Source organism: Hyaena hyaena, unplaced genomic scaffold, assembly GCF_003009895.1.
Source record: "Hyaena hyaena isolate Hyena2069 unplaced genomic scaffold, ASM300989v1 scaffold_25, whole genome shotgun sequence".
Taxonomy (NCBI): Eukaryota; Metazoa; Chordata; class Mammalia; order Carnivora; family Hyaenidae; genus Hyaena; species Hyaena hyaena.
The window spans coordinates 1,104,681-1,120,610 of NW_024080657.1; the positions used below are offsets into that span (position 1 = coordinate 1,104,681).

A 15,930-nucleotide genomic window follows, 5' to 3' on the forward strand; every position below is an offset into this window, starting at 1 on the left:
TCCCCTGTTAACACTATCTCTATCTCTCTCTCAAAAATAAATAAAACATTAAAAAAATTTTTTTTAAAAAGAGTCTTTGTAGCAAAAGCTACCAGGCTTATTCTTTTCAAAGATGACCAGAAGCAACACACTGCCCAGTTCTATAACCTTCTCTCTTCATACACTTTCACAAAACATAAACTCTGTTTTTCCAGGAAAGAGGGACTTCACTGGGTCCCTGCTCCCCTCTTGCCTCATCCCCTCTGCAGTAGATGGTCCTGGTCTACAAGAGGGCAGAAAGGGGAAGGAGAGGGGCGCCGAAGGGTATTCAGCTCAGCTCAGCTCAGTCTGTGAGTTGAGCCCTGTGTCGGGCTCTGTGCTGACAGCTCAGAGCCTGGAGCCTGCTTCGGATTCTGTGTCTCCTTCCCTCTCTGCCCCTCCCCCACTCATGCTCTGTCTCTCTTGAAAATGAATAACTGAAAACGAATAAATGTTAAACAAAACCCTAGGTTTTAAACCCTAAAAAAGGGGGAGGGTAAGGGCAATTTATATGTGCAGAACTTGAACTTTTTCCTGCAAAGGTACAACTTTGGCCCATCAGCATAGATTCTAGCCAAAATGAGGAATGACCTCAAAGTGAAATGATACTATGACTTGAAAGAAATGAGTGTAAGAAGGCCCTCCTCTAAGACCGGACTATCCTAAACTGTTCGTGACCTTGTTCATAGATTCTCTTAGGTTGTATGAGAGTACAGGGTCTCTGAGAGCCTTTACTGCACTAGGAGTATAATGTCTGTGTTGAATATTGTACTCTTCATTTGCACATGTGCCCTCAGGTCCACTTTTCACCTTTCCGCTGCTCTAATCTGTATAACAGGAGGTGCTTTTGTTTTTTTAAATGTTTATTTATTTTTGAGAGAGAGAAAGAGCATGAGTGGGGGAGTGCCAGAGAGAGAACGAGCTGTCAGCACAGAGCCTGATGCGGGGCTTGACTCACAAACCACAAGCTCATGACATGAGCTGAAGTCGGAGGCTTAGCAGACTGAGCCACCCCAACAGGAACTGCTCTTATAAACTATGTTTCCCAGGTCCCCTGCCTACTGGCTTTCAGCTCGGTTTGGCCCAAGGGGGGGCACAAGTGGAAGACTGGAAGGGAGGAGGACAGAGAAGCCAGGGTATCACTGCCCTGAACCCTTCTGGCACTGGCAGCAGTGGCCATGACTCTTCTGTGGCTCTAGCTTCTGGACTCCCACCTCCACGCCTAAGGTGGTAGCAGCTTCCTGATGTTGGCTCACTATCCTCTGCTCATTTGGCTCTGCCAAAACTTTTGTATCTTGTCCCGCTATTAAATTTCTCCTGTCAAACTACTCTGGATCTGACTTAATAGAGCTACTAAAAGCAGCCATTCAATTGCCATGACACTCCTATCTGGAAGATCTCATAGCTCAAAGTCAACATTATTTGCCTTCAAATTCATCTCTTTTTCTACCAAGCATCCTTATTTCTACTCATTCTAATTTCAACTCTAGTGAATTTTATTAATACAAACTTGAGTGTCACTCTTGTGCTTAAGACACTCTAATGGCCTCCATTGTTCTTGGCCTACAAGGGGTCCCCTGGACCCCTCCCCTGACTGCACTATGTTGTTGCTCATCCTCTGGCCTCCCCGCTACACCCTCTTTACCCAGCTGACTCCTTCTCATCCATCCTTCAGGTCTCAACTTCTAAATCCTTCTTAAAATAATCTTTTCCGAACCAACTGTGGCTTAAATCCTTCTTTTGGCTCCTTTAAGACTCTGTACACACTGTGCCCCACCCCCAAAGTACTTACCACATTGCTGTAATTGTTATTTACCTGTGCCGTCTGTTAACAGCGTGTGATCTGTGGGAACTATGTCTTTAGAACTGTTCCATCTCTGCTACCTAACATAGGACCTAGCAAAAATCCTCATTCAATGAGTGAATGTATATAGTTTTAAAGTAGTTATCGCCACATGGCTGAACTTCATTAGCCTTTTGTCTCTTTAATTCTAGTCTCTCCTAGTTCCAATCTGTCTGCTGCTAGAGTTTTCTTCCTTTTTTAAAAATTTTTAATGTTTTATTTATTTTTGAAAGAGAGAGAGAGAACATGTGGGAGAGGGGCAAGGAGGGATGGAGACACAGAATCCAAAGCAGGCTCCAGGCACTAAGCTGTCAGCACAGAGCCTGACATGGGGCTCGAAATCACAAATCATGAGATCATGACCTGAGTTGAAGTCGGATGCTTAGCCAACTGAGCCACCCAGGCGCCCCTAGAGTTTTCTTCCTTAATGTTTATTTATTTATTTTTGAGAAAGAGAGAGAGGGATAGAGATCGAGCTGGGGAGAGGCAGAGAGATGGAGAGAGAGAATCCCAAGCAGGCTCTATGGGGTCAGCACAGAGCCCAACACAGGGCTCAAACTCACAAAATGTGAGACCATGACCTGAGCCGAAACCAAGAGTTGGACACTTAACTGACTGAGCCACTCAGGCAAACCTAAAGATATTTAAAATTAATTATTTAAAATGTTTATTTATTTGAGAGAGAGAGAGAGAGAGAGTGAGTGTGCGAGAGGGTGGGCAAAGAGAGAGGGAGACAGAGAATCCCAAGCAGGCTCTGTGCTATATCAGTGCAGACCCTGACGTTGGACTCAAACCCATGAACCTGAGATCATGATGTGAGCCAAAATCAAGAGTTGGATGCTCAACTGACTGAGCCAGCCAGCTGCCCCTAAAAATTTTATTTTTAATAAATTTTAATTTCTACACCCAATGTGGGGCTTGAACCCATGATCAAAATGACCAACTGACCAGCTTGAATTCACGCTCTACCAACTGAGCCACCCAGGCACCCCTAAATGACTACCATTTAAATGAGAACTTTTCAGAGGAAAGGAAAGATTTCTTTTGGTTATTCATTAAAAATAGAAACTTGTGCAAAGCATGTGGACAACAGACCACCCACCTGTGGCTTGGTGAAGTCATTGATTAAGCACCAATGAACAAAGTACTGCTTTGCAGCAAACAAGCTCTTTGAATCAGTCTTCTTGCAGTATACGCGGATTAGCTGCTCGGCAAACCTCTCTGGCAAAAGCTCTGAAACCTTTTCGAAGAAGAAAAGATTTCACTGTCATCTTGAATTGACACATTGAAAAGAGGTCAGCTGTTCCTAAGCTCCATTCTTTTTTTCTTTCTTTTTTTTTTTTTTAAAGATGTTAAGTCAACTTTGCACCCAAAATGGGGCTTGAAGTCATGACCCCAAGATCAAGAGTCACACTCTGATGATGGAGCAAGCCAGGTACCTCAACTTAAGCTCTATTTTTCATGTTATATTAAAAACACCACATTGTTTTGCTGTTTTATCCTAATTGTCATCCAAAGAAAAGAATTCAAGGTAGTTGTTATATTGCAAAATGACCCACAATTTTATATTAGTAAGACTACAAAAAGTTTGTATTATGTAATTATGCATAGACCAGACTCTCATTAGGAGATATGCAAATAAGCACATCCAGCTTACATGACGTCAACCGTAATACAGCCCTTCTCTCCCATCACATTTATAACTGAGCCACTAAACAGGAAAAATTGGCTGTTAAGATGATTTACACAAAAATCAGATACACTTTAATTGTAAAAATAATACTTTTTTTTTTTAGCTATACACGTTGACTTTAGGACCTAATTTGCATGTAAGGCGCAGATTTATCATACAATTGCCAAATGCCACTACAGTAGTTACTGTGCCCAAGTACTTACCTGATCTTTAGTAATCATGACTGCTTTGCTGAGGTCACTCTTACAATAGAAGCGAACATGATCAATAGGATTCTGGTCTTCCATTCCATAATCCATGTTGATAACCTTAATAAAAGGAATAAATTAGTGACCACTCCCATAACAGAATTGAATTTAGGGTTGTAGGAGCATCACAAACAGTGGAACAGAGCTCTCTGGAGCTTCAGAAGTAAGAGCACTGATAAAGTAGCTCAGGGTAGAATAAAAAGAGCCCTGGTACATGTACCATCAGGATGTGGTTTTGAAACCTGGGTGGGGTGGGGGAGATATCTGTGCTTTCAACACGAGTAGGGTATAAAGTCTATACCTACTATGTGAAGGCCACTGTGGTACTACAGATTTAAGGAAACTTGATACAATCCCAACGTCCATAGCACCATGAGGTCTAGACTGAGGCTGAACAAGTGATTATAAAAGTAATTATTGGGGCGCCTGGGTGGCTCCGTTGGTTAAGCATCCAACTTAGGCCCATGTCATGATCTCACAGTTCGTGGGTTTGAGCCTGGAGTCAGGCTCTGCGCTGACAGCTGAGAGCCTGAAGCCTGCTTCAGATTCTGTGTCTCCCCCTCTTTCTTCCCCTCAGCCTCTCCAGCTCTGTGTCTCTCTCTCTCAAAAATAAATAAACATTAAAAAAAATTTTTAAAGTAATTATCAAACTATATTTGCTACAAGAGCTACCAAGGAAAAGCAAAGGGTGCTGTGAAACTTTGTTACAAGAGAGCCTTGTAGTCTGGGGCTCTGGGGGAATGACTAGGAGTGGTTCCTGGGAAAGTCAGCAGGAATGGACCAGGTCTAGGTAGGAAAACAAAAACAAAAACAAAATTTCAGGCAGAAGAAAAAGCTCTGAGGCAGACAGGACTGAAATGGCCAACTGGGTCAAGTAGCACTGAAGTCACTGGTGATCCTGGAAGAGTAGTTCTAGTGTGGCGATGGTGACACAAACTGTTTAGGAGTAAATGAGAAGTAAAAAAGAGAAGACAGGGCAGGCACCTGGGTGGCTCAGTAGGTTAAACGGGTGACTTCGGCTCAGGTCATGACCTCACGGTTCATGAGTTTGAGCCCCGAGTCAGGCTCTGTCCTGACAGCTCGGAGCCTGAAGCCTGCTTCAGATTCTGTCTCCCCTCTCCCTTCCTGCCCCTCCCCACTCCTCTCTTTCTCTTTCAAAAATAATAAATAAATGTTAAAAAGTTAAAAAAAAAAAGAGAAGACAACTCTTATAAGCTTGACTGTTAAAAAGATGCAAGAGAGAAGAATATGGTACCCAGTAAAGATAAAAGGGGGGTACTTTTCAATGAGTTTGACCCTAAAGGAGAGGGGTGAAGGTATGATGTTTGTTTTCTTTCTTTTTTTTTAAGTTTATTTATTATTTGAGAGAGCATGTAGGTGCATACAAGTGGGGGAGGGGCACAGAGAGAGAGAGAGAGAGAGAGAGAGAGAGAGACAGAGAGACAGAGAATCCCAAGCAGGCTCAGTGCAGAGCCCAGTGTGAGGCTTGATCCCACAAACCACAAGATCATGACCTGGGCTAAAATCAAGAATTGGATGCTCAACTGACTGAGGCACCTCTGTTTGTTGTCTTCTTGAGATAAAAGTCTGTTTAACTGCTGATGGGAAAGTCAGAGAGAGAGAGGAGAGAATGGATATCATAAGGCTCCACAGAAGTGCTAAGACGAATGGCTCTATGGCTGTATTGCCCAATATGGTAGTCACTAGTCATAGGTGGCTTTTTAATTTTAAAGTCATCAACATTAAATATAATAAAAAATGTAGTTACTTAGTTGAGGCAGCCATGTTTCAAGTGCTGAACCTGTGGCTGGTGGCTGCCAAAATGGACAGCATGGTTATAGAACATTTCCAGCGACAGAAAGTTCCATCAGACAGCCCTGTCTGGAACACAAGTAGAAAGCTTCCCCTTAGCTTTTGATAAGATGAGAGACATTGCCCCACTGTACCAGAGGGAAGGCCAAACACTGCTGCAGAGGCTTATTTGGTGGTGTAGGTTGAGAGAGTTCCTGTCTAATGGCCTGTATTTTATCTCTGAAATAAGGGCCAAAGTGAGAGTAGTCACAGAAACTGAATACAGTTGTGAGCAGAAAACAGGGCTGGAGGTCTGGAGTGGAGATGGTTTGAAATAGTCATTATGAAGACAGGGAGGATTGCACTCACCCTGCCAGACAGTCCAGAAGGCCCAGACAAGGTTGGTGACTATGAACTGCCATTCAGCGTTTTGCTGGGTAGATGAAAAGAAAGTCAAGGAAGTTGAGGGTAACTACAGAAAATAGCTGAATCCATCACAGAATCTAAGATTGGGAGAGAAGTAAGATAGCAGGTCATTGACAAACTAGAAGAAAGCAAGGAGACAAGGAATTGGAGGTCTTGATGAGCAAGGAACAGATAAGGAAGAAGGGGGGTTGAGGATGGAGACAGGATGCTTCCATTAGCAATTTTTAGAGGTGAGGTTCAGAGTGTAGTCTGCTGAGTGCTGGCCGAGATGGAGTGGATAAGGTCACCGAGGATAAGGATGAAGAGATTAATCGGAATCGGCTGGCCATGGGGACTGTGAAGTCTCCACGGATCACTAGGAAGAAAGGCTTTAAACTATGCCAATATCTTCAACTAAGAAGACAGCAGGTTGAGAGCTGCCAGTCTCAGAGGAACAGGGATCTTGCACAGGGTTGTGAAGTGGTTCTAGAGAACAACAGGACTGATGAATGGGAAGGTCTCCTGACCCTGAGGAATGCACTTTTCCTGAAAGGGCTGCAGGGGCATCAGGGTCTCAGGGAACAGCCAGGATGCAACACGGCCAAGGAGAGCCAACAAAGAGGCTGAGGATACAGGGAAGTTTGTTAATTATGGAGTGGAAGGGTTCCGTGGTCAGGACTGGGAGAAGAGGAGGGTCTGGAAATAAGAGGGAAAATATGGAGTAATGTGATGATGATGATTATACAGAGGAGCCTATCCTGTGAGTGGTTACCAAAGAAAACAAACAAACAAACAAATAAAAAAAACGGTACATGAAGTTGGATAGCTATACTGCCAGTACCCTGGGAGAGAAAGGTAGACATCTGAGATTCAGCTATGGTCCAGAAATGAGACCAGGGGTCTGCAGTAGTGGCTGTGCCCCCCACCCCCCCCATTGAGTGAGCTCTACCAGCTTTGAGAGCTGCAGTGTTCTGCCTCCCTTCACCTGGGAGGGAGCAGTTGCTCAGCTCTCCCGACGGTCCCAAGGCTGGTGCTATCGTAGGCTTCTCTTCTGGGTGTTGTTTCATTCGGGAAGGGATTCAATGTAGCCTTGACATTTTTACATCATGGTAAGGCATAAATACTAATCAAATTTTCAGCAACTGTCAGAAATGCCACTAGCTCTTTGATATTTTTTCCCTGGCTTTAGACTAAAAAGGAATAAAGGAATAAAAGGCAATCCCTATTTTCTCCAAAATGTACCACTAGAATTCCACCTTAAAGCAGACTGACAAAACAGATATTCTTCCAGAAGAGCAATACTATAATAGTTGGAGTTCCCATTTTTTAAAAAATTTTTTAATGTTTATTTAAAAACAGAGACAAGAGCATGAGCAGGGGAGTGGCAGAGAGAGAGAGCGACACAGAATTCAAAGCAGGCTCCAAGCTCCAAGCTGTCAGCACAGAGTCTGACTTAGGGCTCGAACCCATGACCTGCAAGATCATGACCTGAGACAAAGTCGGGATGCTTAACCAACTGAGCCATCCAAGCGCTCCTTTCCAAACTTTCTTTAATGAACATGTGCTGCTTTTATAATGGACATAGGGAAGCTTTACTAAAAAAAAAAAGTCTTTACTTAGTACATTACTGGGCTAACTACTTACATCCACTATGAAATCTTCAGCCTTCAGTTCAGTTTCTATAAAGATGTCCTCAGGTTTAGCATCGGCAAGAGCTTTTGAAAGGTTTTTATAGTTTTCCTAGAATAGACAAGACTCTTCACATTAGAACCCCAGGTTTTCATCATTAGTGTTTGTGCCACAAAAGGTTCCCTCTCTAAAAATGGCACTTTACTAGGAAGAGTGGGTAGAGATACTCCCAACAAACACAGAGCTTCTGGCTTATGCCATCCTTCAAACACATCACAATAGAGTGAGTCTCATGACAATATTTTCACATTTAAAAAATGTGGCATTGACTTATTAGTAAAATAAGAGAAAAGTGTCATGAGGCAGGGTGTGGTAATCAGTGTGGCTCATGTTACTGGCTTTCTGGCAAACAGAGAAAACTTCCATAAGCAGGGGATGAAAAGAGATACAGTTATCTGGCATGCACCATCTGGGAGAAGCTGATATAATGTGAAAGAAGAAATTAGTAAATAGCAGGTCCTTAGCGTCTCAGTGAAGCTCATGCAGATACCTTATTTTGAGGCCTCATTCATTTTCCTGCCTTTAGATCTAGCCAAAATTTGGGGCTCCCTCTCTCATTTCTGGGACGAGAGAGTAAAGGTTTAGGCTAAGTCAGACTTCGGTTCAAATCCTGGCTCACTAACTGCCTATGTAGGCAAGTTGTTTAATCTCTCCCAAGCCTCAGTTCCTTCATCTACAGGACCAAAGAACACGTTACTGATGAGAAGATTAAGTAAAAATGAACGTAGAGGGCTTAGAATAGAGTCATGATATCATGATAGGTTAATGGCTTCCTCTTGGAGAGTTCCCTCTTGGAAGAGAGAGACCTTTCGCTATTGATAACTCACCTTTTTGATCTTTGTTGTTCCCTTTGGTTTAGTCTCACCCACAAACTTGTACAGATTACGGTATTCAATTTTTTTTAAAATCTCTCGCGCTGCCTCCAGTTTGGGATCAGAAGAATACAAAATCTCCAGGAAAATGTTATCTGCCAATTTGATAACATTTCAGTTATATTAAGATGAAAAAAAGATTTAAAGACTCATATACTGCTGTACTTCTGAAACGATTTCAAGTGGACACTTACAAATGTAAGCACAGTATAACATTCAATGTCTTAGATTTGCTTCAAGATAACCTAGTGAATGGGAGAGGGTAGATAGAGATGGCTTAAGGCTGGATGATGAGTAAATAGGGGTGTATTAATTTGTTGTCAAATTAATGTCAAAACATGGAATTTTGTAAATTTCATAATAAAAAGTTTTTTAAAGTTCCAGGGGCACCTGGGTGGCTCAGTCGGTTAAGCGTCCGACTTTTGCTCAGGTCATGATCTCACGGTTCATGGGTTCAAACCCTGCATCGAGCTCTGTGCTGAGGAATAGCTCGGAGCATGGAGCCTGTTTCAGATTCTGTGTCTCCCTCTCTCTCTGACCCTCCCCTGCTCACACTGTCTCTATCTCTATGTCAAAAATAAATTAAACATTTTTAAAAAAAGTTCCATTCCATGATGAAAGTAGTTCTTTTTTTTTTTTTAAAGATTTTATTTTTTAAGATTTAAAAAAAAAGTTTGTTTATTTTGAGGGGCGCCTGGGTGGCTCAGTCAATCAAGCCTTCAACTTTGGCTCAGGTCATGATCTCACAGCTCATGAGTCCAAGCCTCTTGTCAGACCCTGTGCTGACAGCTCAGAGCCTAGAGCTACTTCAGATTCTGTGTCTCCCTCTTTCTCTGTCCCTCCCCCACTCACATTCTGTCTCTCTCTCTCTCAAAAATAAACATTCAAGTTTATTTTGAGAGAGAAAGCAAGAGAGCCCATGAGCGGGGGAGGGGCAGAGAGCGAGAATCCCAAGCAGGCTCCACACTGTCAGTGCAGAGCCCAACTTGGGGCTTGAACCCATGAACTGTGAGATCATGACCTGAGCCAAAATCAAAAGTCAGACACTCAGCTGACTGAGCCACCCAGGCGACCCTAAGATTTTATTTTTAAGTAATCTCTACACCTAACACGGGGCTTGAACTTAGACTGTGAGATGAAGAGTTAGATGCTCTACTAACCGAGATGGTCAAGTGCCCTAGAAGGCAATTCTTTTTTCCTTTTCCTCCAGCTTTTTATTTTGAAAATTTTCAAAATAAAATACCCTTCACCTAAATCCATCAACTGTTAACATTTTCCCACATATGCATACTTTGTATATATGCACACACAAATTTTTTTCATAGTTCATTGTCAGTTTGGTTTTCATATGACACCCAGTGCTCATCCCAAAAAGTGCCCTTCTCCATGCTCATCACCATTTTCCCTTCTCCTCCCACCCCCATCAACCCTCAGTTTGTTCTCAGTATTTAAGAGTCTCTTTTGGTTTGCCTTCCTCCCTCTCCTTAACTATTTTTTCCCCTTCCCCTCCCCCATGGTCCTCTGTTAAGTTTCTCCTGTTCCACATATGAGTGAAAGCATATGGTATCTGTCCTTCTCTGCCTGACTTATTTCACTTAGCAGAACACCCTCGAGTTCTATCCACATTGCTACAAATGGCCAGATTTCATTCTTTCTCATTGCCATGTAGTATTGCATTGTATAGATAAACCACATCTTCTTGATCCATTTGTCAGTTGATGGACACTTAGGCTCTTTCCCTGATTTGGCTTATTGTTGAAAGTGCTGTGATGAACATTGGGGTACATGTGCACCTATGCATCAGCACTCCTGTATCCCTTGGGTAATAAATTCCTAGCAGTGCTACTGCTGGGTCATAGGGGAGTTCTATTTTTAATTTTTTGAGGAACTTCCACACTGTTATCGAAAGCAGCTGTATCAGTTTACATCCTCACCAACAGTGTAAGAGGGTACCCATTTCTCCACAACCTCGCCAGCATCTGTAGTCTCCTGATTTGTTCATTTTAGCCCCTCTGACTGGTGTGTGCACACACAAATTTTTGATGAAATATTTGAAAATTACAGACATCAAGACGCTTCACTCCTAAGTACTTCTTCATGTATCTTCTACGAACAAGAACATTCTTCTACATAACCACTATGGGGCCAAAAAATTAAACACAGATATAAAAATATCTAAAACAACAGCCTATATTTGAATTTGCTTAATTGTTAAAATAATGCAATTTGTGGATTTTTGTTGCTAGAGAAACCAAGCATTATATCTGACATTAGTTGTCACATTCTTTAGTCTCCTTTAATCCAGAACTAGAATAATCCCCTGATTTATTTCATGATACTGACATTTTAGAAAGTTCAGGCACTCATTTTGGACAATGTCCCTCATTTTGAACTCATCTGTTTCTTCACCATTAGATTCAAGTTAAAGGTCGTTGTCAAGAACACTATATAATGGATATGCCTGGTTCAATGCATTAGGAGCAATACAATGAGAAGTTACCATTATTGGTTATGTTAAATTCCATCATTTGATTAAAGCAATAATCCCAGCTTTCTCTATTATAAATGTATCTTTCCTTTTGTAAGTAACAAATAATCTACAAGGTAATATTTTGAGACTGTGTGATTATCCCAATAAGTTTTCAACCAATGGTTTAACATTCATTGGTAATCCTTAACTGAATCAATTACTGTATTTTGCAAGATGAATTTTATTAAAAATGGCTTTCCTTGGCAAAATAAAATATTAGCAGCCTTATGTCATTCACCTCACTTACGTGTCCACATTCCTCCCTAATCAATCTATGATTAACACATTCTGAATCCTCTCAGTGATGCTTTTTACAGGTCATCTTTCCATCTACAGTTTCCATTATTTCTTTACATATTATTATACCCACAGTTTGAAAAAATAGCACTTTAACATAATAAGATCACACTTTTCTAATCCATGCCTTTATCGACCTTATTCCTAGGTGAATTAATGGAATGCTTCCTCCATAACAGAATCTCACTTCTTTTTATTTTTATTATTTAAGATTTTATTTAAGTAAGCTACACTCAACATGGGGCTCAAGCTCACAATCCTAAGATCAAGAGTTGCATGCTCTAGGAGCACCTATGTGGCTCGTTTGGTTAAAGACCTGACTTTGGCTCAGGTCATGATATCACGGTCCATGAGTTTAAGCCCCACGTTGGGCTCTGTGCTAATGGCTCAGAGCCTGAAGCCTGATGCAGATCCTCTGTCTTCCTCTCTCTCTGCTCTTCCCCTGCTCATGCTCTGTCTCTGTCTCAAAATATATAAACATTAAAAAAAAAAAAAAGAGTCACATGCTCTAACAACTGAGCCAGCGAAGCATCCCTCACTTTTATTTTACTTCTAAAAGTAATCTCTATGCCTAACATGGGGCTTGTACTCATGACACCAAGATCAAGAGTTGGTTACTCGACTGACTGAGCCAGCCAGGTGCCCCAAAATCTCACTTCTTCTTCTTTTCTTTTAATGTTTATTTATTTATTTTTGAGAGAGAGAGTGCAAGCACAAGATGGGGAAGTGCAGAGAAAGGGAGACAGAGAATTCCAAGCAGGCTTTGTGCTGACGTCGTGTGGAGCCCGACGTAGGGCGCAAACCCACAAACCATGAGATCGTGACCTAGCTGAAATCAAGATTCACATGCTCAACTGACTGAGCCACCCAGGCACCCCCCACCCCCAACAGAATCTCACTTCTTGAAAGCCTCCCTAATCCCTGAGATTCATCTCAAAAGGCACCTCACTGTGAAACTTTCCTCAGTTCATCCAAACTAGGTAATTCCTCCTTCCTTTGAACTCTACAGAATTTTACTGATATTGTTCTTGTGCCTATTATCTTACTCTATAAGGTACAGGCTTTGAGGTGGACTTACATTTTCATTTCTGTTGGGTAAGCAGGCAGAAGAATTACTGGATCATATAGGATAAATATATATTTATATGAAAATGTTAAACTTTTTCAAAATGGCTGTACCATTTGCATTCCCACCAACCATGTGTGACAGCTGTTTGTTCCACATATTTGTATTAAGAAAAGAGTTATGTACAAAAGTAAAGAACGCTGCTTGTATGTTAAATTGAATAGCTATATATTACTCTAAAATAGTGTAAACAACATTCAACTTGGGAGTAATAAGTCTTTATTTGAGTTTTAGCTTGTCATTTATTATGATAAATTGCATTCCCTCACTTGGCCTCTGTTTCCTCATTTGAAGAATTTAAGTAGATGATCTCTAAGGTCCTTTTAAATTTAACATTCAAGGGGCGCCTGGGTGGCTCAGTCGGTTAAGCATCCAGCTTCAGCTCAGGTCATGATCTCATGGTTCGTGGGTTTGAGCCCACGTGGGACTCTGTGCTGACAGCTAGCTCAGAGCCTGGAGCCTGTTTCAGATTCTGTATCTCCCTCTCTTTCTGACCCTCCCCTGCTCATGCTGTCTCTCTCTCTCTCTCTCAGAATTAAATGAAACATTAAAAAAAAATTTATCATTCTAGGGGTGCCTGGGTGACTCAGTCGGTTTAAGTGTATGACTTTGGCTCAGATCATGATCTCATGATTCATGGATTCAAGCCCTGAGTCAGGCTCGGTGCTGACAGCTCAGCCTGCTTCAGATTCTGTGTGTCCCTCTTTCTCTTTGCCCCTCCCCTAATTGCGCTCTATCTCTATCTTTCTCAAAAATAATAAAAAAATAAAAATAAAAAAAAACTGAAAAAATTAAAAAACAAGAAATGGAGACTTTTAGATAAAGTGAGTTGACTTTTGGAAAAGCAGCAAAAAGGTAAGGAAGGCTCACATGGTCCTATTCCTTCCAGGTTGTGTAGTTAAGGCCAATAAGGATTATACGACTGCTCAGAATAGTTTGCAAGAAAGATAAAATTATCTGTCTTGGGGCACCTGGGTGGCTCAGTCAGTTAAGTGTCTGACTTCATCTCAGGTCATGATCTCATGGTTCGTGGGTTTGAGCCCCGTGTTGGACTCTGTGCTGACAGCTAGCTCAGAGCCTGGAGGCTGCTTTGGATTCTGTGTCTCCCTCTCTCTCTGGCCCTCCCCTGCTCTCTCGCTCTCTCTCTCAGAAATAAATAAAGCATTAAAAAAAAAAAAAAAGATTATCTGTCTCAAATGATGAAAGCTGGAAAGTCCATAGGCTTGTTCTACCATACTCTGGCAGATAAAGCATCAAAATGTGAACTAATATTTTGCCTAGGAATTTTGACATTAATATAATACCCAAGGGTGTAATCAGTGGACTCATCTCACTGAACCAGGTAAAAGCTAGTCTGGGTATTATAAAATCTTCATGGTGAGCGAGAGCTATGTATAGTCATGTGGTAACACCACATTAGGGGGTGCCTGGGTGGCTCAGTGATTAAGTGTCCAGCTTTGGCTCAGGTCATGATCTCACAGTTCGTGAGTTCAAGCTCCACATCAGGCTCGCTGCTGTCAGCCTGGAGCCCACTTTGGATCCTCTGTCTTCCCCCCACCCCTCAAAAATAAATAAATCTTAAAAAAAAAAAAAAAAAAGACTAGGAGTGGCTAGGAGGCTCAGTCAGTTGAGTACCTGGCTTCAGCTCAGGTCATGATATTGCAGTTAATGGGTTCATTCTCTGCAGCAGGCTCTGTGCTGACAGCTCAGAGCCTGCTGCTTTGGATTCTGTCTCCCTCTTTATTTGCCTCTTTTCTGCTTGTACTCTGTCTCTCTCTCTCAAAAATAAATAAATATTTTAAAAAAAGATCACATTAAATTGTATACTTTAGAGTTTGTCAGTTAACCCAAAAATGCATAAAATCCTGAATTCATTTCTTTTCACCAAAAGAAAGTTGAAATGTATATAATGTTACAGGATAACTTGTTAGTACTGGCTTCTGATGATGAAGACTGAAGTTTTTTTTTTTTTGAAGATGACTTTTTTAAATGTTTATTTTTGAAAGAGAGAGACAGAGCGTGAGCAGGAGAGGGACAGAGAGAAAGAGTGACGCAGAATGTGAAGCAGGCTCCAGGCTCTGAGTCGTCAGCACAGAGCCCCATGTGGGGCTCAAACTCACAAACTGTGAGATCATGACCAGAGCCAAAGTTGGAAGCTTAACCACCTGAGCCATCCAGGCACCCAATTTAAGACGACTTTAAAAAAAAAAAATTTTTTTAAGGTTTATTTTTGAGAGTGAGAGAGACAGAGTGCGAGTGGGGAGGGGCAGAGAGAGAGAGAGAGAGAGAGAGAGAGAGGGAGACACAGAATCCAAAGCAGGCTCAGGGCCTGATGAACCTACGAGCCATGAGATCGTGACCTAAGCCAATGTTGGATGCTCAACTGACTGAGCCACCCAGGTGCCCTGAAGATGACTTTTTAAATACAGCATCATCTGCTTCGTTGTGAACAAAAGTTAAAGTATCCCCAGCTTGCTCAAACTTATATAACCTCTTCTTCCATTCCTATCAACACAACAATGGTAGACAAGTATCTACTATGATGTTTTCAAAACAAAACACAGAAACAATTTACATATATATCTCTTGTGAGTGAATGTGTCATCAATCCAATCTAGATTAATTAACAAGTAGGAAAATCACTTGTTACATTATAAACCTTAAATATCGTTGTACACAATGTTCTGAGTGTACACAAAGATATTTAATATGAGGAATCACTATTTCACTTCTAAGTTTTGGTTTACTTCTGATTGAAAAATGACTAAAAAGTTGTAAGTCTAATAGGGACTCTATTACCTACATGCATATTTTTAAAGAATAATATATACGGTTTTTGTTATTTAAATTTTTGTTTCTTTTGGTTATATTTATTGAAATGGATGTTAAGTCTGCTAAACTCAGTATGAAATATTTGGGCTTATGTATGTCCTTCCCAATCTCATTTCATTTTCCTTGTAATTCATTTTTATTGTTTTACAGAAATATCGATCTGTGAGTTGTTGAACATGGAGAATATTGGTTCCTCAAAGGCCGCCTGAGAGGCACTGGTGTGAGTCTCATTCTGGCAGTGTGCTGTGGACAGGACCTAGCAGGGATGGGACACCAGTCATACCACACACAGGAAGCTCCTGCAAAGTGATCTTAGCTCACTTTGTGAGCAAAGTGATCTTAGCTCACTTTGTGAGCAAAGTGATCTTAGCCTCAGCCCACTCAGCTTCTGCTGCTTTTGCTCATTTAAAAAATCTTCAGCCTTTCCACTGATTCTCTACGAGCTATGTGACTGCTTTCTAACTTTCCTTTTAAACAGAATCAGTTTCATGATCTGCAACGAAGAACTCCAACTTCTGTGGTCTACTTTTGCTTTACTGAGCTTTGTTGCTCAGACAGCACTTTCCCACATTAAAGAACCAACTGC

The 15,930-nt window shown here is 41.4% G+C and overlaps 1 protein-coding gene across 1 annotated transcript in view; it reads right to left on the reverse strand.

Moving 5' to 3' along the window:
- SAMHD1 (SAM and HD domain containing deoxynucleoside triphosphate triphosphohydrolase 1) overlaps positions 1–15,930 on the reverse strand; it is a 49,101-nt gene that overhangs the window by 1,169 nt on the left and 32,002 nt on the right. Inside the window, exons 12-15 of the mRNA XM_039227153.1 lie at positions 8,515–8,654; positions 7,643–7,738; positions 3,758–3,862; positions 2,964–3,101 (exon numbers count right to left, since the gene is read on the reverse strand). Coding sequence (XP_039083084.1) covers positions 2,964–3,101; positions 3,758–3,862; positions 7,643–7,738; positions 8,515–8,654 — 479 coding nt within the window. The remainder of the gene's footprint in view (positions 1–2,963; positions 3,102–3,757; positions 3,863–7,642; positions 7,739–8,514; positions 8,655–15,930) is intronic.